This window comes from Myripristis murdjan, chromosome 16 (assembly GCF_902150065.1).
Source record: "Myripristis murdjan chromosome 16, fMyrMur1.1, whole genome shotgun sequence".
Taxonomy (NCBI): Eukaryota; Metazoa; Chordata; class Actinopteri; order Holocentriformes; family Holocentridae; genus Myripristis; species Myripristis murdjan.
Window position 1 is genome coordinate 20,602,501 of NC_043995.1, and position 27,897 is coordinate 20,630,397.

At 46.1% G+C, this 27,897-nt stretch overlaps 1 protein-coding gene across 1 annotated transcript in view; it reads left to right on the forward strand.

Moving 5' to 3' along the window:
• Positions 1–10,446: 10,446 nt before the first annotated feature.
• grin2db (glutamate receptor, ionotropic, N-methyl D-aspartate 2D, b) overlaps positions 10,447–27,897 on the forward strand; it is a 32,681-nt gene continuing 15,230 nt past the window's right edge. Inside the window, exons 1-9 of the mRNA XM_030072125.1 lie at positions 10,447–10,456; positions 11,387–11,547; positions 15,542–15,835; positions 16,223–16,429; positions 17,472–17,738; positions 20,947–21,275; positions 22,513–22,627; positions 26,381–26,586; positions 27,331–27,499. Of these exons, the coding sequence (XP_029927985.1) occupies positions 10,447–10,456; positions 11,387–11,547; positions 15,542–15,835; positions 16,223–16,429; positions 17,472–17,738; positions 20,947–21,275; positions 22,513–22,627; positions 26,381–26,586; positions 27,331–27,499 (1,758 nt within the window). The remainder of the gene's footprint in view (positions 10,457–11,386; positions 11,548–15,541; positions 15,836–16,222; positions 16,430–17,471; positions 17,739–20,946; positions 21,276–22,512; positions 22,628–26,380; positions 26,587–27,330; positions 27,500–27,897) is intronic.

The following is a 27,897-nucleotide window of genomic DNA, read 5'->3' on the forward strand; positions in this document are numbered from 1 at the left end:
AACAAAAGAACAGGGAAAGAGGGAGAGGGAGAGAGAGAGTGTGAGAGAGAGGAGAGGAGAGAGGGAGGGAGAGAGGTAAAGAGAGAGATCGGAGAAATTGAATACATGTAGAATATATATATATTTAGATATATTTTTTCCAGTGTGGGGGGGGGACACCCGCAAAACGGATACCTCAAAAAGGAAGGATGTGAAAAAGGATGGAGGGACGAAGGAAGAGAGGGGGGAAAGGCTGGTGAAAAACAGTAAGTACATTTATTTTAATGATATTTGCAGTGCAGAGGCATTTCGTTGCTTCCCCCTCCTGTTCTGGTTAGATTAATTGCGGCTCGGGCAGTGAGAGGGTGCTACGCGTCATTGAGACAGGAATAGGGGGCTCGGGTGTCGGCATCTGTACAGCGGCTTGTGATGGAGAGATAGATGGCCGGGGATGGAGAGGTGGAAACGGCCGGCGCACCGGGGCTTTGACCCCTCTGTCATTGCTGCGCCTGAAAACTCACAAGCCTTTAGCCCGTCAACGCATAGATTCCTTACAGACGCACAGGCGGGATGGATGTTCCAGTAACACACACACGCACGCACACATATGCACACACACGCACATTACCGGCAGTTCAGTTAATCATATAGCTCATACCTTTGGGCTATGGTTTTGTCTGCCAGGAATTTTCTATGCATTATTAATAAAGACAGAGTTTGGGTTCCGTTTAAGTCTTTAAACACCGGTGTTGGCCGCAGTTTCTCCTCACTCTGCGGATGTATTAATTGAGGTGATCATATCTGTTGATGCTCATTTTCTGAGGCTGGTCAATGTTTGCGTGAGTGCGTGCGCGAGTGCGTGAGTGAGTGCGTGTGCTTGCTCGTCTTAGCCACAGCTCCCTGCAAGATTGCCGATCAGTTTTCTCTTGATCTATTTATATCCCGATACGCCGAATATTTGGGCGTAGAGCAGCGCACAGTTATCCCTCTGTTGCCACCGAGGAATCTTCCCCAACGGGGTGACCTGCCTGAAACACTCACAGACAGCTCTAACAGTCATTTTCCAGCTGGGTTTAAGGAGTGTGAGGGGGATTTCACTTTGTAGGTAGATGTCTGAATCTGCAGCCTCTTGGTTGCCTAAATAACTTTTGTTTTTGATCTACAGCACTTCATTAGAGGAGAAATGCAGCAGCAACATAACACCTCCACCCCCCCTCACAAAAAAAAAAAAAAAAACAGCCCTGGACCATACAGGACCAGAAGAGAAGATCATGCTGTTGACCTGTAAAATGGAGAGGCACGGTGTTGCATCTCTCACAGATTTGCTGCAGTGTTTGTGGAGTGCAAGATCAAATTTATTGGCCTGCATTGTGGGGGTCACTGGATGCATTCATCCTGATGGAAACGGGAATTAATGTGTTGTTTGTTTTTCCATTTCCGTGGGGTGTTTTGTCTCTGTCTTCTCCCCTCAGCTGAATTCTCTCGCTGATATCCATTTCAATCAGTTCTTTCACCCACAGGTGAATTCTGTGAAATACTCAGGGACGTGCGCCGCTCATTTATTTTCCCTCGCAAGCCTCATGAAATTTTTTTTTTTTGGGATTATCAAACCCACACGTACACACACTCATAGACACACTGCAGCAGTGTAATGCATGCATTGCTGCCCGGAGCGTGTTGCCTTCAGTGTCAGTACAGCTTCTGCTCTGCTGATCTGCCTTACAGTTGCCCAGAGAGATGTGTACTGTACCAGCTGTGAGCAGGGGGGAGACAGGAGGGGAGGGATGAAGAGAGGCGAGGAGAGAAACAGAAGGTGTGGAGGGAGAGATGAGGATGAGGAGGTGGAGGTGGGGTCGTGGCATAAGGGGGGAGCGCTGGGTGAGAGATTGGAAAGGCAGCAGAACGAAGGGAAAGAATGTGTGTGTGTGTGTGTGGGTGTGTGTTGGGGGGTAGATGGAATTGAATATCAGAGGGGGACATGGTTGGAGGGCACAAGAGGAGAGATGAGATGAGAGGACAAGAGTCAACGTTTGTGTGCTTTTTCCCCCTCCTTCCCCCACTCTTCATCAATTTCACCTCATTGATTCTCCGACTTTTTCACAGAAAACCTTCAAGCTTAGCTCAACCACCCCCCCGCCATGCTTGTCTCTCTTTTCTTCTGCCAATCCCCCTGTTTCTTCTCGCCTCAATCCTTTCCGTCTCTTCTCTCACCCCTGCAACCTGTGACTTCCTTCTCACAGTTTCCATCCCCCTTTTCCTTTCTCTGATCCCGCCTCCCCTTTCATCATTTGTTTGATGCAACATTAGTGGATAGTTTCCTCAATCCAGCCGCCCACCCAAACCCCTCTCCCACCCCCTCCCCACATTGCACCCAGTGTTCTTTTTAATACCACTAATTAAGGTAAAGCTCGTTAACATAGAACATCAATTAGTCTTTAACGAGATCAGAGGCTGGTGTTTTGGAGCGATTACAGTGCTCCCCTCTCCCAATGTTCCTCTGTGGATTGGGCTGGGTAGTATTGATAAACGTCATGCTTATTCACATTGGCCCTGTGCTGTGGCATGTCCAGAATGCTATACATGGCACGTGACACTGATGCTTGAGCCAATAACACACAAATTTGACAGATAATTTGATAGATCATTTGCCTGTTATCATTTGGGGCCATGTGGTTGAATTTTAAATGCAGCATTTTGTTTTGGTTATGACTTCCTACGAGAGCTTATTTCCTGCCAAAATCAAAACCCTCAACTGAAAATCTATAGTCTCCCAGTAATAGCTCTGACTACGACTCATTAAATAAATCTACACAATTTCATGAAACAGTGCCCACCAATGACATCAGTCGGGAACACAGTTTATCATTCTGAATTCTTCGCTAAAGACAAATAAATTTGTACAGTATAGTCGTTGGCTGAATGTAAGGCATAGATTCACTTTGTTTCGGGGTGAAGCCCTCTTTTATGCATTAAAAGATATAAAAACTATAAGGAGCAAACACAACAACTCAGTTAGAGTAAACCTTGAGTTGAAAACTGCTGTTATTAGCAGTCAAAGAGGTTACAGCTGGAACTAGAAGTACAATGATAGCGTGTGACTTACTGTAACGTACAAAAGTCCTTCTAGACCAGCCCAAGTTCAAAGTCTATTTATACTGAAAGCACTGCATCGGTGCTGTGAAAAATACAGGTTATACAATTTGAAGTCGAGTATGTCTCTAAAAGGACTGAGCGTCTTCCGTGTGATAATTGTATAAAGGATAAATGAAGTACTTCTACCACAGACTAATACGTAGCAGTATTTACTCACAAGCACAATAGCATAAAGCAACTCATAAAGGATATGCTCTGGTATAAAATAGATAAGTACAGAGTTAGTGTGTGTGTGTGTGTATATGTGTGTGTGGGTGTCTGTGTGTGTGTGTGTTTACACTGCATATAATCATTCTGTTGTCTATTCTGAGTGAAAAATCCACACTTCAGTTCACTAAGAGCAAGAGCAAGATGAGGAGGAGGGTGAAGGCAGCTTGAAAAAGCCATTCAGTTTTTCACTATTGATGTGTATCAGCTGAATCTGAACTTTGCTAGACATCAGGGCTCTATTGGAGGTAATGGAAGCGTACTGCAGAAGAGATAATAACAGTAATCTAAACACCCTCTAACTAGGATTAACTGCATGTATTTAATTTTCAAATTGAAACAGCTTAATATTAAAGAAATCCCATGCTACTTCAGATAGCATCTAGCTATGAATTATTTGATTTGAGCTACGTTCACCAGCCACCGTCGGAAAAAGTCCATATGGAGCTGCCTTGCTACCATTAGCTGATGTTAACATTAAGAAACAAACTCATGATTGTCTGGTGCTGCCACAACAGACACGCTAATGTTAACAGTAATGACTTCGCTCTGATTAATTTGATGCCATTATGAATTCTTTAAACTAGCGACAAGTTGCAGCATAATAAAACGACTTCAGCTCCTCGATGGGAAATTGGGACATCCTCTGCTCATCACAAGACTGCTGAGTTTGGCTTGTTTTACCGAAGGAGGATAGAGGACGTGGAGGGAGCGCGTTGAACTTCTGGACCAATCGACAGCAGAGAGCTGGGCGAAGCAGACGGTGTTGTTTTGGGTGTGATTGCAGTGTGATATCTCAGAGTGGAGGATGGCATAATGAATATCCGAACAAAATGACCGTGTGAAAGTACAGTAGATTACAGTTTAATATCGCCTGACCTCGTCATCTGAGTTGGCAGGTGGGGTGGCAGTTCTTATGGTGGGACGGCAGCTGCAACCCATTTCTGCCCCTAAGGCACCACCCCCGGCCCGATGTCAGCCCCATTCTGGACCGTGACCAGCAAAACACACGTCATCCATGCAAACACACGGATTCATTGATAAAATGGCAGGAAATTTGTGCAAACAGTCAGGTGAAGATGTAGACAGACACGTTGAAAAATGCAATAATACAGAGAGGTGCGTGCACATCCCACACAGTTGCTATCAAACAGGTGCAGACCCACACACATATACACACACACACACGCACGCGCGCGCACACACACACACACACACCCTGAGCCTCAGCCCAAGCCCTGCAGCTTGTTTTGGGAATATAAGTCTGGAGGCAGCTAGCAGGCACACAGCTTCACATGGCTGCATGGAATACACAGTCACACACACTCTCACAAAGTATATTCAGGCAGAGACCCATGGGTATGATACTGCAGTTATATACACACACACACACACACACACACACACACACACACACACACAGACAGACAGACAAGCAGCCCACACAGTCACACAGACAAACACATGCAACTGTGTGTGCGCACACACATAGCACACACCTAACAAGTTTTTTTTTATACATGGCTGCTCTGGGCGCACACTCACACGCAGGTGCGTGCAGGTATACGTTAACATTTACACACGTACAGAGAGAGAGGTGGGCACACAAGGAGAAAGACTGAAAGAGATGAAAAGAGAAGTGCAGGGATGTTTTGCACAGCGCAGCGTTTTGCAGCAGTGTGGTGCGGTCCTTCATGATGATGGATGGGGCAGGAAATGACAGCATAAGTGGTTATTAAAAAGAGGAAATGGGGGCATTTGTAAAAACTGTGTTAGCCCGTGTCTGTGGCCCAAGTTGCGTTTCACCTTGGGCTACTGTGTCATGCCTCCAGATCTGTGACACCCGAGTTGCCATGCAGGGCCAGATTTGTTACGCACTTTGTCACTCTCTTTCAAAGAATCTAGAAGCTGGCATTCGTACTGTCACAAGCGCTGTGCTGAGGTGACTCTACTGGATTTACTAGATTTTGGTACCAGGTGCAAAGTTGGCACCTTATTTATTGCCTTATCGCTTCGTATAAAAATAGCTTTGCTGTACTTTCTTTCAACTTTGAATGTGCGAGTCTGTCGTAAACAGGTGCCGACTTTACACCTGTTACAAATGCAAATATGTGCGTTTGCACCTGAATGGAATTTGCAGTGTGTTATCTACAAGAGAGACGGGGGAGACAAAAGGAAGAAGAGAAATCAGTGCAGAAACGAAGGAAACAGATGATGAAAATGAACATAGATTGATGTTCTTGGGTTTGTTTTAGCCTCCTTAATTTCCATATGAAAATAACAGACAGCCACTGTGCTAAAACTGGCCTTCGAGACAATCGTGCAGCTCTCCTTTGGTGGCCTTGCTTTTTGAAACCGAAGGAATGATATGTTGGCCTACAATGTTCTTTGAATGCAGGAAGCCTAACTTGGTGTCGAGGTTAATTTGCTCTCATATCAGTTTGTGAGATTTTATTATTCAAATAGGATTTTTTTCCCTCATTGAAACCTTATTTTGTGTATCTCATGAAAAGTGATTAGGAGCTCTTTTCAATTATGTAATAGCAATTTCAATCAAATTTATGAAATGGGCCGATAGATGACCCCAGCCTTGGTCTGATGTTGATTGGGCTCATAAGGTTGATTGTTATGTGGTCCGTTCAGTGTTAAACTGCACTGTCCTCAATCAAAGGTTGCAGCTTCAGGAAATCGAGGCATCTCATTCACACATTTTGCAGTATGCAACAACGCTCTGGAAAATTGCAAGGAGATAATCACTGGTATACATGCGAAGATTTGAAAACACTGATTACAGGGCCCATCAGAGAACTGATCATGTGTGTGTCAGCTTATAAGCTTGCAAATGTGTGATGTTCTGTGTGTGTGTGTGTGTGTGTGTGTGTGTGTGTGTGTGTGTGTGTGTGTTTGTCATTGCAGAAATTTGATATTGTTGAGTCACTATCATTCACAGTTGGCGAGTTAGCATGCCACAACAGAGGCAAAGGATTCTCTGACCATGCATCCTCTGCTGGCAGACTGCAGCTTCATGCATTAGCTGGACTTGAAAAGCAGCAAGAGAAGATGGAGACTTTCATATTTGCACTGTGGTGGAAGAAACTTGACAGGTTTTCTAGGCCTCTAGGTTTGTCTGTGTGAAGAAAATACAGCAGAGCTCTGATGTTCCCATCACTAACCTCTCAGCACCTCTTAATCTTGAGAATCATCTGAGAGTCCTCCAAAAACCTAAGAAAATCTGCTCGCACTTCTCAAATTCCTCTTCCTTCTGGGCTCCTGTCTGTGTGTGAGTTTGTTTTCTGAGCCACGGCGTTCCACCAGCGTTTATAGGCTAGGTTGGCTGCAGTGTTTCTAACACCTCAGGTTATGAGCAGGGGCAGAGCCAGATGTGCTGTTAACGCAGCTCAACCTGTGGCCCACGTCGTTATGCAGCGCTAGATTGTTGGAAGATAGAAACAGGCCTGACCTCAGCAACACGTGGTGCCTGCTACTGAAGTAGAATATAGAATAATGTATTTTTATGCGTGTGTGTGTGTGTGAGAGCGGAAGAGAGTGTGTGCACATTCCTCCAATGCATGTATAAATCCGCGAACAGGGATTTTGACATTGATTGTGTGTGTGCATCTGCCTGTGTGTGTCCTTGTGCGGAAGCATGATAGTTATCAGTGAAGGTTTCCCACACCAGTTTAATCTGTTTATCCTCAGAATAAGATTGTGCATCATTGCTATGCAGGGCTAGCTGCTTCTTTCTGCTGAGTGTCTTGTGCGGCTTCCTACTTTCCAGTTGCTATAGAATGTTTCGCCTCACAGGTCCTGAAGGGCTGCAGTGTCGGCTGCTTTTCATCTTGCTCTTTTAATTAGTGACTGATTTAGATCTGGCTAGGTGATCCCAGTGTCTGGCCAATCAATGGGGGAATTAATGGAAGCGCTGGTACAAGCAGAGAAAACCACCAACACTGTGGCTTGCAGCTCTCATCTCGATGGACTGGGGAAAAAATAATCCTTTTAGTGTTATTGTTAAAAACAGAGTACTCTGTGCTGTAAGACGATGCCAGTAAATTCTAAATATTCCCAGACTTAGCACGACTGTCTTGTCACATCTGCTGAGGATATTTCATCCAATTTGTTCCTGATTTCAATCTCAATGCTTTGATAAGAAAACCAACCAAGCATTTCACCAGTCATTCAGAAATGTACAGTACATTATGCAAATGCACGGCGTGAATGCACGTTTATTCTTAGATGATTGTGCTGCATTGATAGCACTGTGATACCGAAGCTATTCTCCCCTAAACACAAAGCCCTGTGAGTTTCCCCGCCCTGATGCCAGGACAAGGTTGAAGAGGGAAAAATGAGTCCTTTTAAAACATACATAATAAGATAATCCCCCAGGTTGTGTGTTATAAGGACATCTTGACAGAGGATTTGGAAAAAACGCAACTAAAAAAAAACAATTTATATGTAAATCCAGGAAATTATGTGGCATTATAGTCAACTTAGGAGGGTAAGGGCTGGCCAGAAAGCAGCGCTGCGGTCCTCTGCTGCCCACTGTATTAGATGTCAGGTGTTGAGCCGGGGAGATGAAATATACTCGCTCCTTGGCTGGCCTTAACGTAAGCACTTTTATTACACAAGCATTTGCAATGGGCATACAAACCGTGTAGTCTCCTTACAAAATCATCTTTATTCATTCAAGTCAAGTTAGCGTAGGCCAGTTAGGCTTATTGAAATAATACCCTGCACTCTGCTCTGATACAAGCTCCCCAGACACCAGCCTTTCCACATGAAAGCGTATGACCTTCGTGATGTTCATGTCTGCCCACTCTTGAGGGTTGTAAACCATTTGTAATTGATGTTTTTTGAATGGGCTGAGCACATATCTGTGTGTGTGTGTGTGTGTGTGTGTGTGTGAGAGAGAGAGAGAGAGAGAGAGAGAGAGAGAGAGAGAGAGAAAGAGAGAGAGAGAAATAATAATTGGAATATTTTTATGCACATGATTGATCATCATTCATGTACATGAGAGCATTCTTTCTGCAGTATGAAAAAGTGTGTGTGTGTGTTTGTGTGTGGGTGGGTTAGTGTGTGTGTGTGTAAGTTGCAGTGTCCTGAAGGCTTAAATCAATGACAGTGGGCTGCATGATAACACAGAGAGTTTCACACAGGTGACTGTGTGTACATGAGGCACAGAGAAATGCTTGTGCGCACACACACACACACACACACACACACACACACACACACACACACACACACACACACACACACACACACACACATACACATACACTCAGCAAAATACAAGATGCCTGGGCTGTATTATACTGTATTATAGTGCAGAGTTAAACCACAGACGGGCTTTTATTCAGATGAATGAAATGTAGATGTGTGTGTGTTGCATGAGTTCCTTTGGGGACATTACTGCAGTAAGCGGACAGGATTCAGGCAAAATTACACATATTCACCAATTTCCCAATTATATAGCCTTCCTTGTACTGGATGTTATGAATTAGGAATAAGAGATGCTGTTATGTCAAATATTTTCAACAATAACGATCTGTGATGAATGTGACTTCCAGCCACTGCTTTTATTTCGGAATAGTGTTAGTGCGACAGAAGCCACAGTGGGCAGGAATAAGACGCTTCCTTTTGTTGAAAAATGAGGTCAGAGAATTGTTAGTGCTACATTGTGGCAGGGTCCAGGGTCAGCTTCATCTCATCTCCATCAAACCATAGAGGAAAAAGAAACGGAGAGCGTCCTCCCATTCACTAATGAAATTTATCCCCTGAATGTGCGGAAGTGAAGTGCAGTTAATTGACACTGTCTCTTGGCAGAAGTGTTTAATCTAAGCCCGTAAAAACGTCTGAATTAAGAGCAAAGAACAAGGAAAAAAGAGAAAAGAAAGAAAGAAAGAGAGAAACGTGGGCCTTAAAAAAAAAAAAATGTGTCACAGTTAGACATGTTTTGTTGGACCACATGGAAATAAAAAGGAACAGAAATGTCAGAATAAAATGCTGTGAAGAAACATCAAAGTGAGATGTCAAGGGCACTGTTTCATGCTGTTCTCGCAAAGGTTACAAAATAGGAAAAGGACAAAATGAGAATACCTGCTAAAACATGTTTGTGGCATGCACAAAGAATTTAATCTGCCTTCTCTTGACACTGTACAGTTTGTATAAATTATTTTCGGCATTTGCCAGAAGATAAGGTAGAGAGTCTTTGGTGTGAGCCAGTGTGAGAGACTACGGGTGCGACACATTATGAAGCTTTATTTTACACTTTCCCCAGCATTTATCTGTGAAACAAGATAATTGAAAGGAAGAGCACCGAATTCATATTCATCTTCTTGCCTGATAAAAAAAAAAAAAAAAAAAAAAAAAAAAAAACACCTTTAGATATTTGTTGGCCTCTCTGTGTGGATTTGCATGTATTTCTATGTGTGTGTGTGTGTTTGTGTGTGTATGTGCGCACACTTATTCTATTTGTCTTGTATTTCTGTAGTACAGTTTGCTTTCCACATTCAGCCAGCCCTTCAAATTTAACTGTCTCACATAAAAAATAGCATCATGTTTATGATAGTGACCAGCCATAATCTGGTTATCAGCCTGTGGCATGCGTATTTTACAAATATTGCGCATTCTGTTTCCCCGTCAGGGCCCGTTGTCAGGAGGGCTTGATAGATGGCTCCATCGTTTGTCACTTGAATAGCTCATGATAGCCACTGCTCTCAGGTCCAAGGGAGGCAGCAGCAACAGCAGGTTTTACTACTGCTGTTTACAGCCGTGCAGTAAAAACACACACAGTGCTGTACACCCTGCTGCTGCATGCTGCGCTACTTGCCGATCACTCTGCAGACTATGTACAATGGGAACAAGAGCTGCTTGCCTGCCTGGTGGCTCTGCTACTCGACAGGGATCAAAGAAGGAGAGAGAGAGAGAGAGAGAGAGGGGGAGAGAGAGCGAGAGAGGAAGTGGATGAGGGGTGGAAGTAGAGTGAAGGAAGTAGAGGACGAAGACATGGATGGAATCGAAGAATGGGGGAGGGCTGGAGAATAACAGACGAGGAGTTGTGTGAAGGGAGCAGACAGGCAGGAAGGGAGAATAAGTGAAAGTGAGATGGCGCAGAGTGAGATGGATAGAGCGAACCAGCGGATGAGAGGATGAATGAGTGAGTGAAACGCACAAAATCAAAGTGATTGAGTGAGACGGACTTGACGGGGTGAGAGACTGTGTCTGCGAATGTGCTTGTGTGTGTTTCTTTGTGTGTGTGTGTGTGTGCGTGAGTGTGTGTCTCAAGAGGGAGTGTGTGTGTGTGTGTGTGTGTGTGTGAGTGCGTGAATGAGCGGGTGAACAAGTGCAGCAGGACAGAGAGAGAGAGAGAGAGAGGGAGAGAGGATCTGTTCCGTCAGAGAGGACACACTCCAGTGGCTGTGATTGAAGTATGGGCCAATTAACACGAGGAGCATTGAGCTCCAGCTGCACTCTCCTCTTCATTCCTCTGCTCCCCCACACAGCCATATTACCCTGCATGACACACACACACGCAGTCACAGTTTCACAGATACATGCACACACACTCACACAAGCACAGTGGGCACCGCACTGTGCCAGCACTTTATCTTATCTTTTACTATAGCACAGCCATGGACCCAAGGAAATTATAGAGGGTACATGCAGCAATTTTCTGTAGCACACTGCAGTCCTTCTTTAAATGTGAACAAACGAAAAAAAAAAAAATGGAGTCTTCATCTTCAGGGAAGGCTTTTTATTTCTAGCCGTTTGCAGCGGCCGATAGAGACAGATGCAATTTCCTCTAATGGTGTACAGTAGATGAACACTATATATTAACGCACATATATTTCAGATGTTTTGTATTGGCTGTGGAAAACTGTCTGCGCTGATTCACTGTGGCCTGTGCCACAGACAGCAGGGAGTGGGACCCATTACTCTGCATGACAGAAAGGAATGAAGCAGCGGAGCCCTATGTGGGCTAAACACAACACTGAACACTGTACTTCACAACTCCACACTCTTCCCATTCACATTTCCCCAGCAGATCTGATGCAGCACAGGCCTGGCAAGCTGCCTCCATTCGAGCTCAGTGGGAACGGGGCTCGGGGAGGTGTGGATGCCAGGACTGACTTCAGCCCCGGCGGCTCCCTGTCTCCTGACTCACTCTGCCGGAGTCACCGCAGGCGCCCGGCACAACTGTACCCTGTACAGTCGAGGTGAAGGGGGGAATTTGATACACCAAACCTTCGTTATTGTTTTCCTTCCACAGCGTTGTACCACCAAGAATCAATATTTTTATTTAGTGTTTAGAAGCTATGAAGTATATCTTTTCACTCTGGTAGCCGAAGAAATAAAAGAGACTTTCCCTGCTCCCTTTTAGATATGGATATACTATACGGTTTGTCTTCAACTAAGTAAAACTACAAAGCTGTTTTGATACGTTTTTTTTTAGTCCGCACAGAGACCCGTGGAAGAGACCTGCTGCAAGAGACGCACACAAAGTCCTATAGATAATGATATTGCAAACACAACAAATACATTATGCAGCGTAATGTGACACTTTTCAGCAGAAATATGATAAGATGTGTTTTTGATTGCAAAGTACAGACCGGCAATTTTGGAAAGGAAAGTGGAGACTGTCTCATCTTGTGTAAATGTTTTCTGTCTCATCTTCTCATTTGGCTGTCTCTGTCAGCCAGAGAATATTCTTTTTAAGTACTCGCTAAATATTCCTGAAGGTGTTTTTTAGTTTGCGTCTAACATGCACTGGCATTTTTACTTTGAGTGTGTTTGAAAGAACTGACACTTTTTTCAGCTTAAAAAAGACAAGCAAGTGAAAAGGTTTACTAAAAAAAAATATTCCTCGATATAGTAAGCCACAAATTACAGTGATAAACAAATTAGAGTGATATTGAAGAATAAACACTGTGCACTAAGAATTGTTTGAATGCTTTAATTGCATCTGATAATTGACTTTTATTTATCTGGCTGTAGGAAAGGTATTATTTCAAGTCATGACTCCAATCAAATTAGAGCGAACAAGGATTGTGATATGTGTTAGTGTATCTTAACACAATTGTTACTCTGTCACAAATCTTGACCAGCTTCAAAATAAACACATATTACAGTATTGTACTAGGATGAAGTTTCTGTCAGTTCTCACCCCTAACATAGCACAAAATCTTTAAGGAAGGACTGTTGAAATCCTTGTTGATTTCTTACCTTGAATCCTGTCCAAGGGAGTACTGCAATCCTCACTTTTGAACTAATTTGTTCCAATTTAACTATTTCCTGGGTTGTAGACAATCTCTTTCAAGAGGGTTTATTGATATAGTCTATTGAATTAGATGAGGTTCTTTAGACCGGAGAGTGTGGTTTTTTAAAGCAGGAGGAGAAAAATATACCAAAATGCAGCATTTGCATTTTAACAAAAGATTCATTTACGGTAGCAAATCAAACTAAACAGTAATCTCTCACTCTCTCTTTCTCGTTCTCCCTCTCCCTTTCTCTCTCCTTCACCCTCCCTCTCACTCCGTTTCCCTCTGTGTGTGAATGCTTGTGTGTGTGTGTGTGTGTGTGTGTGTGTGTGTGTGTGTGTGTGTGTGTGTGTGTTCGCTGTAAGCCCTCCTCTCACGCTTTTTATGGTTTAGTTTGCAGAATTTCACAGATTGGAACACATAATGAGCTATATAGTAAGATAAGGGTATATTTAGATTGGGGTTTGATTATAATTAACTCACAGCCTGCTGCAATATTGTAGCGCGCTCCAGCAAGACATTGCAGTTGCACACTGGGTAGCAGGTGAAGTGCATTCGGCAGGCAGGCGAATATACAGAGTAATACGCTGTGTTCACACTTCCAGCAAGGCTCGCTGTGGTGGGGTGGCACAGACTGGTTGAGCAATGCAACATAAACACCTCAGGAGCGTGAAATACGGTGACAGGCCTACCAGTTAATGGCTCAGAGCTCAGTGCTGTAGAATACATCTGATGTGATGTGATGTACAGTTTTCATGCAGCTTCATCTAATTTTCTCTCCCTCTCTGTCTTTTTCTCGCCGTCTTTCCCAGTCTTTCCTGACACATCTACCCCTTAAAAAAAAAAAAAATCAACAACAAAGCCCTGTTTTTGCCACTCTCCCCTTCATTATTACATTCTCCCTTTCCTCTCTCTGCTGCTAACAGGTCCGTCTCTCCCTATCTCGCCACACCGCCGTCTCTTTTTCTTACCCTTTCATTCCCCGCCATATCTACTCGCCTCTCATTCCATCTCATTCCACCCCTCTCTCCCTCGTGCGGTCCCTCTGCCTCTTTTTCTCTGTCACCCTCAACCAACCTCTCACATCCACACGTACCGAGTAGACACACTGCCCTGTCACTCAAAACAGGAGGTTTGGCAGTGTATTTGTTTAGGCCAAACACGTATACACATCCCGGTAATCAATATTTCTTTTCCCGCTCTCCTCACATATTTTACCCCCACCCGTCTCCAAACCTCCCGCCCTGCCTCATCTCCTCTCTTGCCCCGTTTCCTCTCCTCCACCCGGCCTCCTCCCAGTCAATCAGTCAGTCTTAGTCATACGTCCTATATTTACCGTTCTTCACCATGCAGCATCTCTTGTTCATTTCCTGTCTCTCTCTCTCTCCGTTCTTTGCTCCGTCTCTCTCATTCCTCCGGTCGCCCCCTTTTTTTTGGTGGGGGGGATTTTTTTGTGTCTCTGTCTCCTTTATCCAAAAGACTCATCAGGGTCAGACGGTGAAACAGCAAGGGAGAGGAGGATGAAGGCACAGGGAAAATACAGAGTGGAGGAAAGGAAAACAGAGGCGCAGGAAGGGAGAGTGACTTTAGAGAGAATATTATGTCAGCAAGCCCCTGTTAATCAATGCAATTGTGTTGGTACCTGAAGTCATGAAAATAGGGAGAGGAGATGGGGAATATGAAAAGGGAGAGCAAGAGCAAGAGAGAGTGGCGAGAAAGTGAGGAGGAAATGGAGAAAGGGAGGGAGGGAGGTTGGCACCAAAAGTAAATTGAAAATGATGTGCTGTATTTGTGTGTGTGTGTGTGTGTGTGTGTGTGTGTACGCGTGTGACTCCTGTATTAACCCTGCTATTTCCCAGGTAGTCATTATCTTTCTGTGTGCTTGTTTGTGTAAACGTATGTACTGCATTAACCCTCATATCTCTCTATCATTAAGCAGCTCTGTGGGTGTATAGTGTATCAATGCATTTATCTGCGCGCGTGCGTACACGTGCACACACACACACACACACGCGCTTGCACGTTCACGTGATTGTGTGTGGGCGACTGTGTTTACAGTGATCTTAATTGTTGTTATCATTCATGCAGCACAATAACCACCTCCACTCCCATCTTTGTCTCTGTCTGCTATTAACTCTCTCTCTCTCTTTCTTTCTCCATCTCTCGCACTTTCTCTATCTCTCCCACCCTCCCTCCTTCCTTCTAACTGCCGGTTTCTATTTTCCCTCGTTCTCATATTGTTCCTTCTCAGCCTGCAGCCTAAATAGCACCCATTTCATCTTCCCTCTCCCTTGCTTTCTTCCCCTTCTCTCTATTGTTTTTTCCCTCAGCATACCGTATTGCTCCTCCAGTGTTTTCTCCAGCCAAAGCTAACTTATATTACCCCATGATTGGATTCAGAATTCATTACTCTCTCTTGCCTGTATGCAATCTCTGATCAGTTTCTCTGTCTTTCTCCCTCTCTCACTTTTTTCCTCACTCTCTCCGTCTCTGTCTCCGTTCTCTCTGTTTTCTGTCTCTCCCGCTCGTCTTTTCTCCCTCTCTTCTCCTTGTTGATTTGATTTGATGTCCTCTGTGCTGGGCATTATAGGAAGGACACCTTAGTCTAACTTTATTTCTTCTTCTCCCTCTCCTTCTACTCTTCCTCCTCCTCCTCCTCCTCCTCCTCCTTCTTGTTCTTCTTGTTCTTGTTCTTGTTCTTCTTGTTCTTTTTGGTCTTGTTCTTCTTCTACTTCTACTTCTACTTCTTCTCCTTATCCTCCTCCTTTTTGTTCTTCTTCTTGTTCTTCTTGTTCTTGTTCTGCTTCTTCATCTTCTTCTTCTCCTCCTCCATCTTCTTCTTCTTCTTCTTCTTCTTCTTCTTCTTCTTCTTCTTCTTCACTCTCTCTTTCTTTAGGCACCCTCCCTTAGTGCACTATACATCTGCCCCCCCCCCTCGGCAGGTTGCCATGGTCGCCATACCTACTCTCTCTCTCCTATTGGTCCTGGCAGAGTGGGCAGGTCTGGTGGACTCCTCCCCCCACCTCCTGCTCCGGCCCAGCCCGCGGGAGCGTGACGCGGGGGCCATGATGAACTTCAACATCGCCGTGATCCACGCGGGCGCCACGGTGCAGGCAGAGGCGGCGGTGGCGGGGCCTGGGGGAAGGGTGCTCTACCCTGGCTTTGGCCGGGTGCACAGCTCCCTGGGGGAGAGCGTGGTTACCCAGTGGGGCTCTGCTAACGTCATCTGGCTACAGGTTGGACACTGTCTCCTCTTCATAATGCTCATTCAGCCTTACTTGAAGGAAGGGAATAATAATGGCCATCCATTATTCATACTCACTCTCATTATTTGAGCTGAATGGGCAGCACACTGCTGCTGTTGTGTGGGTCCTGCTGAATGAGTGGGCGTCTGGCTCTGCTCTTTGACCACAGCTTGTATTGTTAGCTAGACATGTCATGCATAGTACATGGCTCCTTCCATACGAATAACACCAAGTCAAGAGACACTGCCCCTTTCTGTCGACTCTATGGGTCTCCCTGTCTCTATCTCTGTCTCCCTCTATCCACCTTCTCTCTCTTTCTCTCTTTTGCTCTCTCTCTCTCTCTCTCCCCCTTCCCTCCCTTCTTCCATCTTCTCCCAGGTGAATGACAGCAGTCCTAAGACGGTGCTGTCCCAGCTGTGTGAGCTGCTGGCGGCGCGGCCCCTGCAGGGTCTGGTCTACGAAGAAGAGAGGCCCCCGCCCACGGCCTGGGGTCCCTTGGCTCCCATGCTGGAGTTTGTCTCTGCCCAAACAGGACTGCCCATAGTAGCTGTAGGAGGGGGAGCGGGGCTGGGGAGGATGCCACAGGTAGGAGGAGGGGGAGCTTGGGATTGAACTTTGAGAGTGAGGCGGAGTGTTTGATGCTGCTGCTGTGTGTGTAAGCGATACAAGATACCCCAGATGTGTAGATCTCACTGTGAGGTTGTATGGAAACACTGACAGGTGCAACAGCCCGTCCTTGGGTAAGTCCATACTGCAGCTGTATGAACTGACAGCAGTATGGATGGAGAGCAATGTAGGGCAGGACATTTGGTACAATACATCATCTTCCGCCAATGTTAGAGGAGTGGTGATGGGTGGGGTTGGTGCGGGTGGGCGGACTGTATGTAGAAGGTCAGGGTCAGTGATCTGCTGAAACTCGGCTGTGTTTGATCTGTAAATGACACCAAATGGGGCTGCTGCTCTGCCTCTGATGTTCCTGGGAGGGAGGTGATGTGCAGACATGGTTGTGTATGTATGTAATACATTTGTGTGTGTGTGTGTGTGTGTGTGTGTGTGTGTGTGTGTGTGTGTGTGTGTGTGTGTGTGTGCATGTGTGGTTTCATGTGCGTACAACAACTTTGTGTCCATGTGCATCAGAGGACTTAGGATGTTTTACATTCTCTTTCCACCAAGCAGAAAAAAAGAGACAAAAAGCATAACATTTGTGCTTACAAATAACTGTTTTAACCATTTACACTTGAGGAATAAAATTGAGCACTTTGATGATCTTCCTTTGAAGATGTACCCCCGTCTAGTGCTCATCCCCTCCCAGCTGAATAGACTTGTTAGAAACCCTCCCTTCTGGACGTCATTGGAGACTTCATGCAACACTCTTAGTTGTTTTAGCCCTGCGGGTTGCAGTAGTGCTGCTGCCCCATAAAAACTTCAAGCCCCATGATGCCTTTGTGCAACGCTGTGCATAAAGACAGAGCAGTCCAGGGAGCTGTAGTTATTTGCAGTGAGAAGGCAGCCTGTTAGTCGCTCACTCTGTCGCTTGCTGTCCTTTAAACAAAGTAGATCTCCTGAGGATGAGTGTTTACAATGAGGCTCTCACCATGAGAAATGTGCTGCTCTCTCCCCCAATCAGGAAACAGGTTCCATCTTTCTCCAGTTCAGCTCCTCCACCGCCCTTCAGTTAGAGGTCATCTTCGAGGTGCTGGAGGAGTACGATTGGACGGCCTTCTCCGTGGTGTCCACGCGCCACCACGGCTACCAGGACTTCCTGTCGGTGGTGGAGGGCCTGACAGACGGCTCGTTCATCGGTTGGGAGAAGAAGAGCGTGGTGATCCTGAACGTGACTGACGACCCTGGGGGGGCACGCACGCGCAGGCTGCTGAAGGAGAACGAGGCGCAGGTGAGACAGGGGGGAGGGAGGGGGGAAAAGGGGGAGGAAAGGGGAGGAAGTGCTGTGAGTATCATTGGGAGCCCCCCCTTCTGGCGGATGGCTGCCCAGCTTTTTCCTTCCTTCTTCGTCTCTCCCTCTGTCCCTCCATATCTCTCTCTCCCCTCTCTCCTCTATCCCTCTGTTCTTCTCTTCCCTTTCCATCCGCAGAGGCATTAAAGAGTCCCACGGTGCAACGAAAACCACGAGTCATTTTGATTTGCTGGCTGGCTGTTGTGCAAGACTCCACAAAGAGTTATGGCGTGCCGTGGAGGTGATAGGTTGAGGTGAACGGGGGCTGTAAACCCTCACCTTCAGTTCTGACTTCTAATCTTGGGACAAAACGATTTCCCAATGCCCGAGCCTTCTTACCCAAACTTTGCTTGTTTGACTCCCATCAGCTACCCCTAAACGTAACCACTTCCCTATTCTTACTGAACTTGATCTTAACCGACTAACCGCTCATTTTACTCCTCTAACATCCGACATTAACCCCCGAGAAGTTGTAAATCTCTCACTCAAGCTCACCTTTAATGTACTGACCTTGACCAAAATGACTCATGGTTTTGGCTTGCACCTCTCATGTGTTACATTTCTTCATATGCCTGCTCCTTCTCCCTCTCTTAACACATTTCCCCGTCTTTCCTGTCCTCCTTCTTCCCTCTTTCCACTCCTCACATCCATCACTCACGTCGCTCTCTCTCACAAATTGCTCTCTCCTCATTTTCCCACCTCTACCTCTCCTCCCCTCCTCCTTATCCTCCCTTAAATCTCCTCTTCGGCCCCCTGATCCCCCTCACACCCCCCAACCCTGTTCAATTTTTTACTCCTCTCCCTGTTTTTAGGCTTGCTCCGCACCCTCCTTCCTTCGCCCTCTGCCTCCTTTTCCTGCAATGCTTTGCCCAGAGACAAGGTCCTCTTGCCGCTTTCCTCTTCACCTACACGGCTGTATGGCTATCTATCTTTCATTCCCTCAGTCCATTTGTCCATCTCTGCTGCTGCATGTCTCCCTGGCCACAGACTCTCTGCTCTCTGTTGGCTCGGTTTAGTCTGGGTCTCAATGTCATCGCTAATGTCCCAGCATGGCCACTGCAGCTCTGCGTGTGTGTGTGTTTGCGTGTTTGCGTGTGTGAGAGAGAGAGAGAAAGAGTGTGTGTGTGTGTGTGTGTGTGTGTTTCTGCAAGTGTGTGCATGTGTATTGGATTCCTTGGGCTCCACTCTGCTAGTGTCACTGTTAATATAACATACTGCCTGCAGCGGGTTGCCTATACGCAGTGCTTGCCTTAACCCTCTTTGTTTTTTCAACACCCCTCCTCCTCCCTTTAGCTTTTCTATATTGCAGGGCTAATAAATGCTTGTGATTGCTTAGTGATGCTGTGTATGTTTGCATTACAGGCTATTTCTCTGCCTCTCTCTCTCTCTCTCTCTCTCTCTCTGTGTCCTATGTATGGTAATGTGCTCTACATTGTAGATGGCCTGACGCAGGTGCACTGGGTCAAGTTCTGCTCCAATCTCTCTCTGTCTGGCTTTCTTTCCAGTTCTCTTTCAGCTTTTGCCCTTCTTTTCTTTTTTTTTGTCAATTTATCTTCTGCTTCTCTCTCTCTCTCTCTCTCTCTCTCTCTCTCTCTCTCTCGCTGTAGTTTGTTCCTCTCTCTCCATTTCCCCTCTTCAGATATTATGTGTCTGTTTATAACGCTGGTTCTCTCCTTCCCTCTTAAACTCAGCCTCTCTCTCTCTGTCTGTTACCCTTCCTTTCTTCCCTGTCTCTCTCTCTCTCTCTCTCTCTGTTGCTGTCATTCCCTCCCTCATTCACTGGAGGTTTATTGGCATACAGGCAGGATTGTTTTGCCAAGCCATTACAGTTCAAAATTCAATGAAGGCGCAACTCGCAAAATGCGCTCTCGCTCTGTCTCCACGACTCCCTCCCTCCATGAAAGAGCTTCCTCTTTCTTGTCCTTCTATTCCCCTTTGTCCCTCCTCGTCACTCTGCAATTTTTCCTTTCTTTTTTTTCCTTTTCAAACACTCTTACTCTTTCTTTGTCCTTGGGTATTTGTCAGCATTTAACCTCATTTCCCTGTTTTTTCCTTCTTTCCCGCAGCTCAAGTCCCTCTATCTTCCTCTTGTCTATCCCTTCCATCTTTCTCCATTTCCCCTCTAACCCCTTAAACCCTCTCTGGTCACTTTCTCCCCCTTCGGCTCCCCCACCCTTTCCTTACCTCAGCACATGCAGCAGGGAGCTCATCCACTGTCATTGTCCTTTCTCCTTCTCTCTCCCTCTCACTTTCTTTCTCAGCCTCTGTTACACTTTTCCTCCCTGCCCTCACCCCCCCCCCCCCCCCCCCACCTCGCACTGTCAGTAATATCTCTTATCTCTCCAGGCCGTGATTTCACCAAAATATGTCATCCTCTGCTTTTCTTTGCAACCCCCTTTGTCCATTCTCCGTTCTCTCTCTCTCTTTCTCTCTCTCTCTCTCTCTCCGTTCTCTCCAGGTCTCCATCCTCTCCCTAACGTATGCTGCTTTTAATAACATATGTCAGGGTTTAACCTCTTCCCCCTGTTTTCCCTCAGGTGTGTTTGCACTTTGGCTGCCCGTACCCCCCTCCCTTCCCCTTCCCTTCTCTCTCCCTTGCCTCTCTCTCCCTCTTTCTGTACTCCTCCTCTCCACCACTTACTGTTGTCTCATTTTTCCTTTCTTGTTTTACTCCTGTTTCCATTATTCATAATTGTAACTTGTTTCATCAGGCCTTTGCTCATTAAGCACTGACCCCCACTCTCCCCTGCACCCTCCACCCCCTCTCCTCCACATCTCATACATCTGTGCAGCCTTCCCTCCCTATTTTCTGATGTGTCTGCTCCTCAGCAGCCAATTCTCTGCCTCCTGCCTTCCCACACTCCCCCCCGCCTGCCCACCACCACCACTGCCACCACCTCTCTCCCATGGACCTTATCACATCAGCTTATGGCTATCTCTCCTCTTACCTCCCCCGGTTATCCTTTTTTCTTGATATGGCCTCTCTATCCAACCCCCACCCCACCCGTTTAGGTGCATCTACACTCCTTTGCCCCCCTATTTCTCCAATCCTCTGTCTCCCCTGTCCCCTCCTTATCTCACTGGCGTGTATGTGTGTGTGTGTCTCCCCTCGTCCCTCTTCCCTCCCTACCTTCCTGCTATCCTCCAGGTGCGTCTGCTGTACTGCTCTCAGGAGGAAGCCGAGGTGGTTTTTCGAGCTGCCTGGGCAGCAGGGCAGGCGGGCGCCTCGCACATGTGGTTCGCCGTGGGGCCGGCTCTCTCAGGTTTGGGCATGGAGAGCTTGCCCCGGGCTCTGTTTGCTGTGCGGCCCCAGGGCTGGAGGGACGAGCCTCGCCGCAGGATCGCTCGGGGTGTGTCTGTGCTGACTCACGGGGCAGTAGCACTGCGCAAGGATTATGGCGGCACGGGAGGGCCGAACTTTGTCACCAACTGCATGACAGACGCCAATCAAACCCAAAGACTGCGGGGCAGGATGAGGTGAGGGCAAGATAAGGAGGGGAGAGGCAAACTGGACAGGGGGAAAGATGAGAAATACAAGGTTACGAGAGGAGGCAGATAGCAGGATGTGGACAGAATGTGTCGAAGGGGATGAGAGGGGAATAAGAGGAATGAGATGGAGAAGGCGCATGAGACGGGATAACGTGCATACTGTGAAACGAGCTGGCTCCAAGCCAGAATGAGCTGGAAGGTATGGGTGGAGTTGGTAGATTCAGTGTCAGGGAGCAGGCACAGTGGGGATATCTGAATTTGGAGCTGGCTATCATCCATGCAAAATAGATGTTGTTGGTGCGTGTAGTTGAGAGTTGGCGAAATTACCCCAGCATCTGTAGCCAGCGGACCATGTCTCATGTATATTAATGAGCCCGCTTTAATATATTCCTCTTAGGCTGTGCAAACAGACAGTAGCACACTCTAACAGGTAGCCCAAGTGGTACTGGATATTGTCTTGGTTAATTTTATCTGCCAGTCATTCCTGTAGAGCATGCACACTGCACTCAAGGTGTTTGGGACATGAATAGATTTGAGCTTGGTCTCTCTGACAATGGATAGAAAATAAAAATAAAATAAAAAAAGAATTCATTAGTTTATGGACTGTAATGTTGGTAAATGGACCACAGCACAAACAGCATGGCAGTGAAAGGGAAGCAATAAGGATTCCTCTCTCTCTGGTGTATGAAATATGTTCAGGAACAGGGAGCAAATGTGTTTTCATTTTCATATTTTTTTTGCAGTGCTACCTGCTGTTCACTGTCTGTAACTGCAAGCTGCTCTTCCATCTGTAGCTTTCTATCTTGTTAAATAAAAGCTATCAGGTTTTAGGTTTTGAAGCCAGCAGGATGACACAAGGAGACAATTATAAGGTCTGTCCTGTGTGATTATCCAACAAACTGTAGAGATCGCAGCTGATGTGAAGAGCAGCACTTGCTCGACTTCAAAGATGAGCCCTGACAATTCTATGTGTCTGATCATTTGTCTGTAGATTTGATTAACAGACAAGCCTTAACTGTCACCATCCAGGTTGCTGTGATTCAGTTTCTGCATGATAGAGGATAGGGCACGCTTTACGTTGCATCAAAACCAGCGTCAGGAGTTACATTTTCCTCGTCATGTCCTTCAAGGAAATAGTTAGCGCATCTCATTCAAATTCTGTTTCTTCTGTCGTCTTTGCCCCGCCTGTTTCTATCATCTTTCATCTCTATCCATCTCCTCTCAGGTATTTCAGCAACATCACACTCGGTGGCCGGGACTACTCCTTCAATAGCGACGGTTACCTGGCCAACCCCTTCCTGGATGTAATTTCCTGGACGCCTGGACGTGGATGGGAAGATGTAAGGATCTAATTTCACCTGCTATTGTTTATCTAAACTGTTTGTATCTTGAGGTGCTTTGACCTAGTGACATTTTCTGACTAAAACACATACTTAGAGTGTCAGTGGTAGAGGACTGGATGCACAATGCCATGTATGGAGAGTGAGCCTAGGACAAATCTCTGCCTTCTGCTGGTTTGAGCAAGGCACTTGAAACTCAATCTCTCCATGTGAGCCAGAGGAGGAGGGGGGGGGGATTCAAGCTGCATTGGCATCTGGAATAAGAATGTAAACCTGACAGTGAGGAAGGGCAGGTCACATAGGTTCGTGTTCATATAAAGTTCACTATGGTTATTTGTGCCTGAGGCGGAGGAGAGAGGCACGCTGCTGACCATTTGACCGCATTTGCTGTGCTCCTGCTGTGCCTGCTCAGTTGCTGCTGTCTCGCTGCATCTCAATGTTTCCTGGTTAAGGCGCACCGGCATGCATACACACTCTTTCATAAACACATGCGCAAACATCCACACACACACACACACACACACACACACACACACAAACACACACACATGTCTATGCACTTGCACCCGTATGCCTGACTGTAAAGCTCATTTTGCGGAGAGAGTCATGAGCTGTTGACTTGTTTTAGTCGCCGCCTGTGTTCTCCACTTCTTACTGTAGCATGAAATGCAGATTTGATAGTTTTGAGGGCAGATAAATGCAGGCTGTGAGGGATTTCGGTTTTGGTGGTGGTGGTGGTGGCGATGGTGGGGGTATGGGCGGATTGGGGGGGGGGGTTACTTAAGGATATTTTGGAGCATAAAAAAAGAACTCGCCTGGGATGACTTCTGGGTATCATTAGCATCTAGCAGTAGAGCTACCATTGCCGTGTGTTGTTTTGTTGATGTGTGTATACGGTGTGCATGTGTATGATCTTTTCTACATCACTGTATACCTGTCTACCAAGCACCGGTACTCCTGACACGTCATGCATATTCTATAAAGCCATGGTTTGTTCGGAAATCCTTAATACGGGCCCCTGTCACCTGTTGGAGATGTGCAGTGTGCATTTTTTCCCTTTAATACGGCAGGATTTTACCCTTGTCAGTGTCAGTAGAGGGAGAGCGATGCTCATTTTCTCAGCCACACACCAGCACCACACTGTACGCGCGTAAAAACACACACACACAGCGCACTCTGAACGCGTAGTCTCAAACCACACACAATCACAGCCATGCATACTGATGCACCCACGCAAGGTTGCACACACACACACACACACACACACACACACACACACACACACACACACACACACACATTGGTGGTTCTCAGCCTCCTGCTGGTTTTAACAGCCCACCAGAGTCCAGTCTCAGTGTGTCGTAACATGCTGACTCCTGCCATATCCCTCAAATCCCTTTCAATTAGGAGCTCCTGCACTGGCCCTTAGTCTCTTTGCAAACCCAGGGTACAAAACCCGCCCACATATACACACACACACACACACACACACACACACACACTCACACTCACACTCTGAGAGCCTCCACACACACATTCACAAATGAGGGCACATATACTTACACACATATGCTTACACACCACTTACACAAACCCTACTGCACATGCACACACACGTGCACACACACAACACACACGTGCACACACACACACACACACACACACACACAGGATGAGGATAAGACGCCTGTATCTGCCTATTATGCACATCCACGCTGTTGGCTCTCCCTGAATATTTAATGTTCTCTTTACAATGACTGCACCATTACCTAGAGCCCGAGAGCGCCCAGCTTAGCTTACTGAAATACTGCAGACGAGTACTGAAGGTTGTCCAACGTTAACATCACTTGTTTCTGCTATGGAGGCGGCAGCACAGAGGGCTGTATGTTCCAGGATGCTATCAGACGTTAACGAATGTTAGCACTTGTTAACATCACTCACAGCTGCGAAAGGAGTAAAGCTTTTCCAAAGTGATTCTTCAAACCTCGCCGTCGAACCAGCGTATTTTCTCTTCCCCAATTGGTGACCAATATATTCCAGCAATTTAAGAAGCGGGTAGTGATTTTTTTTGTTTTGGCAGTTTTGTTCTTCCATTTGTGTGTGCAAATCTGTGTGTGTTTGTGTGTGTGTGTGTGTCTGATACAGAATAGTGTGTTCTCCTTTCTGGTCTATCTGTTTCCTGTCTGTGTTTCCTAAGAGTGTTTTGATTGAATGTCTGTTGAGGAGCTGCGGTCGAAGTGCAGTCGAAATACTGTCATTGTCGCCGCCTCCTTCTCCTCTCTCCGCCAGCCCCTGCATTACACAGACAGGCAGGCTGCAGAAAGCTGCCAAACTTTACTTTACTCTACTGCTCTGCTTAAGCACTCACCCTCGTGCTGTTTGTTTGTATGTGTATATGTGTGTATGTGTGTATGTTGTGTGCATTTGTGTATAAAGTGTGTGAACATTTCCTTTTGCGAATGTTACCTTAGTTACACTTGACACTTAGATGCGACTTTTATCAGCTGATCATGACAGGACGTGTCAGGCAATGTTACAAGAAGAAGAGGAAGGTTCACAAAAAATATGTGCTGAATCTTCTTGGGTGGGTTTTTGCCTTTTTCCGCTCTGTCAGAGATATATATCCTAGACACCATCCAGTGCCACAATCAGTGTTCCTATAAACAATGACAAAAGCTGGGGAGAGACATTGATACGGCCACAGGAGATGCATCGTGGAGATTTGCAGGTCAGTGGTGGACATGGAGCAATGAGGCCTCACGGCGTTAGATCAGTCAAGAGCAGATCTCACAAATCATAATGGAATGACATCAGTGGCTATGGCATACCTTGTACCCATGTGCCCCAGTAACTCTGAAAACACATTTTGACTGAAGCTAGTGGCGACTGAATTCTCCATGCCGACCTGCACAAATTGAATTTAAAGTTGAACGGGAGCTTATTCAATCACAGGGGTAACACTGATGTAGAAGTGGCAGTAGCCTTGAGGTAAGAGAAGCAGGTTGTGATAGTCGGATAGTCACTTGAGCAAATTCCTGAACTGGCCAGGAAAATGTGGGTGGGGAAAATGAATGAGTAATGCTCTCCCCGGATAACTACTGAGGATGAGCTCATGAGCAAGGCACTTAAGCCCCAGCTGCTCAGTGGAGCTACTGATGGGCCTGAATGGTCAGCTCCCAGGTGCAGAACTGAATGAATCTCGAGAAAAACGAGCAAATCACAAAGCATCTACCTTGACAAGTCATTTACTCCCATATTCAGAGCTACAATCTTGTTTTCCTTCAAATGAGCAAAAAAAAAAAATCTCCCAGTGGGATGAGATAATGTCTTTGTTTCAAATGCAGTTTCACTTGTTTTTCTCTGGGAAAAGTATAAATATGTTGAAACAAGGCAAAATAAGGCAGATCGGCTCACTGGTATCAAGAAACTGAAACTTGACTCAAGAACATTCTGGAAACAAGCATTGGACCAAGATTAGCATTGGAAACAAGGGGGATTATCTCATCCCACTGGCAGACATCCTGCTTTTTTCTTCTTTTAAGATAAAACAAGATTTTAAAAAAAGAAATATGAGACGACAGGACTTGTTAAAATGGAGATTTTCACTGTGCTCAGTCACCTCTCACTGGATAAATAAGGGATAAAGTCAGTAATTTAAAGACTTTTGTAATGGAAGGATGAGTTTACATGCATGTGTGGTTTGATTGGACACCCTCTCCCCCGCTCTGATGGGTCTCTGACCTGTTCCCTCAGGTAGGCTGGTGGGAGAACGGGGTGCTGAGGCTGCGATACCCAGCCTGGTCCCGCTATGGCCCCTTTCTCAAACCGCCTGACGACGCCCAACACCTCCGCGTCGTCACTCTGGAGGAACGGCCCTTTGTCATCGTGGAGCTGGCAGACCCCGCCTCCGGGACCTGCATCCGCGACTCGGTGCCCTGCAGACGACCTCTGAATGCCAGGTTTGAGTCCGGAGGGGTAAAAGTCAAATCGCAAACACAGAGTTGAATATAAATTGGTTTTAGGTTGATGCACTTGATCAGTGATGTGACATTATCGACTTCTCTTTCTTACATAATTTTGATTAAAAGGACTTTTTCATTGATTGGATATATGTTTCAGCCAGTATAGAGAGAGAAGGAAAATTTACCAGAAGTGCCACTGCAGGAACAAAACAGGTTAAATTGGAAAGACAACACAATAAACTTAACTTAACTTTATTAAGCAATGTTATTAATGGAGTAAATCTTTTTGCACACAATTCTGCGGGTTCGTTGCTAAGGCTTTGTGCTGCCACCCAATTGAACTGACATCAATCACATATCAAAACTGTGGTCTCTACATTCCCTGACCCTAATCGATAGCAGACTGGTCTCCAGAGGATTAAGGGAATGACTCATGGGTCTGGAATCAGACATGACCACAGTGGAGCTTTATGGTTCATCAGCTTCTGAAGGGATGACAGCACTTATCCTGCACTGGTCAGTTTTGACTGTCACTAAGGGCAAGGCAAGAATACTCCCTCTCTGATCCCTTCCTTTCCTTTCCTTTCCTTTCCTTTCCTTTCCTTTCCTTTCCTTTCCTTTCCTTTCCTTTCCTTTCCTTTCCTTTCCTTTCCTTACCGTTCCTCCCTCCTCCTTCCTCCCTCTTTCTCTTTCTCTCTTTGTCTTTGTCTTTGTCTCTCTCTCTGTCTGTCTCCCTCACAGCGCCATCCAGGAGGGTGTGGCTCCCATGAAGCAGTGCTGTAAGGGCTTTTGCATCGACATCCTCAAGAGACTGGCCAAGATTGTTGGCTTCACCTATGACCTTTATTTAGTGACCAATGGAAAACATGGGAAGAAAATTGATGGGGTGTGGAATGGCATGATTGGAGAGGCAAGTCTTAGAATTTATTCTTTTGTGTATGTGAGTGTGTGTGTGTGTGTGTGTGTGTGTGTGTGTGTGTGTGTGTGTGTGTGTGCCTGCGTCTAGTTCTGCCTGTCTGAATTTCTGAGAAATCTGTTCCCTGTGTCGGTGTTGTGTCATTGCCCTGTGGGGGGCTGTTGTGTGTGTGTGTGTGTATGTGTGTGTGCTGGTGTGTGTGTGTGCTGGTGTGTGCGTCTGAGGCTGTGTGTGGCTCTGTGAGTTTTAATTTGTGTCCCTGCATATTTTCTTTTTCCTTTTCGGTCGGTGTGTCCTGTAGTAGGATTCTTGAGCCTGTGCTCCTGCTTCCTGGGCGACCAGTTAAACGCTTTGTGTCACATCAATCGCTTCGAGTTATGGGCCCTTAACCA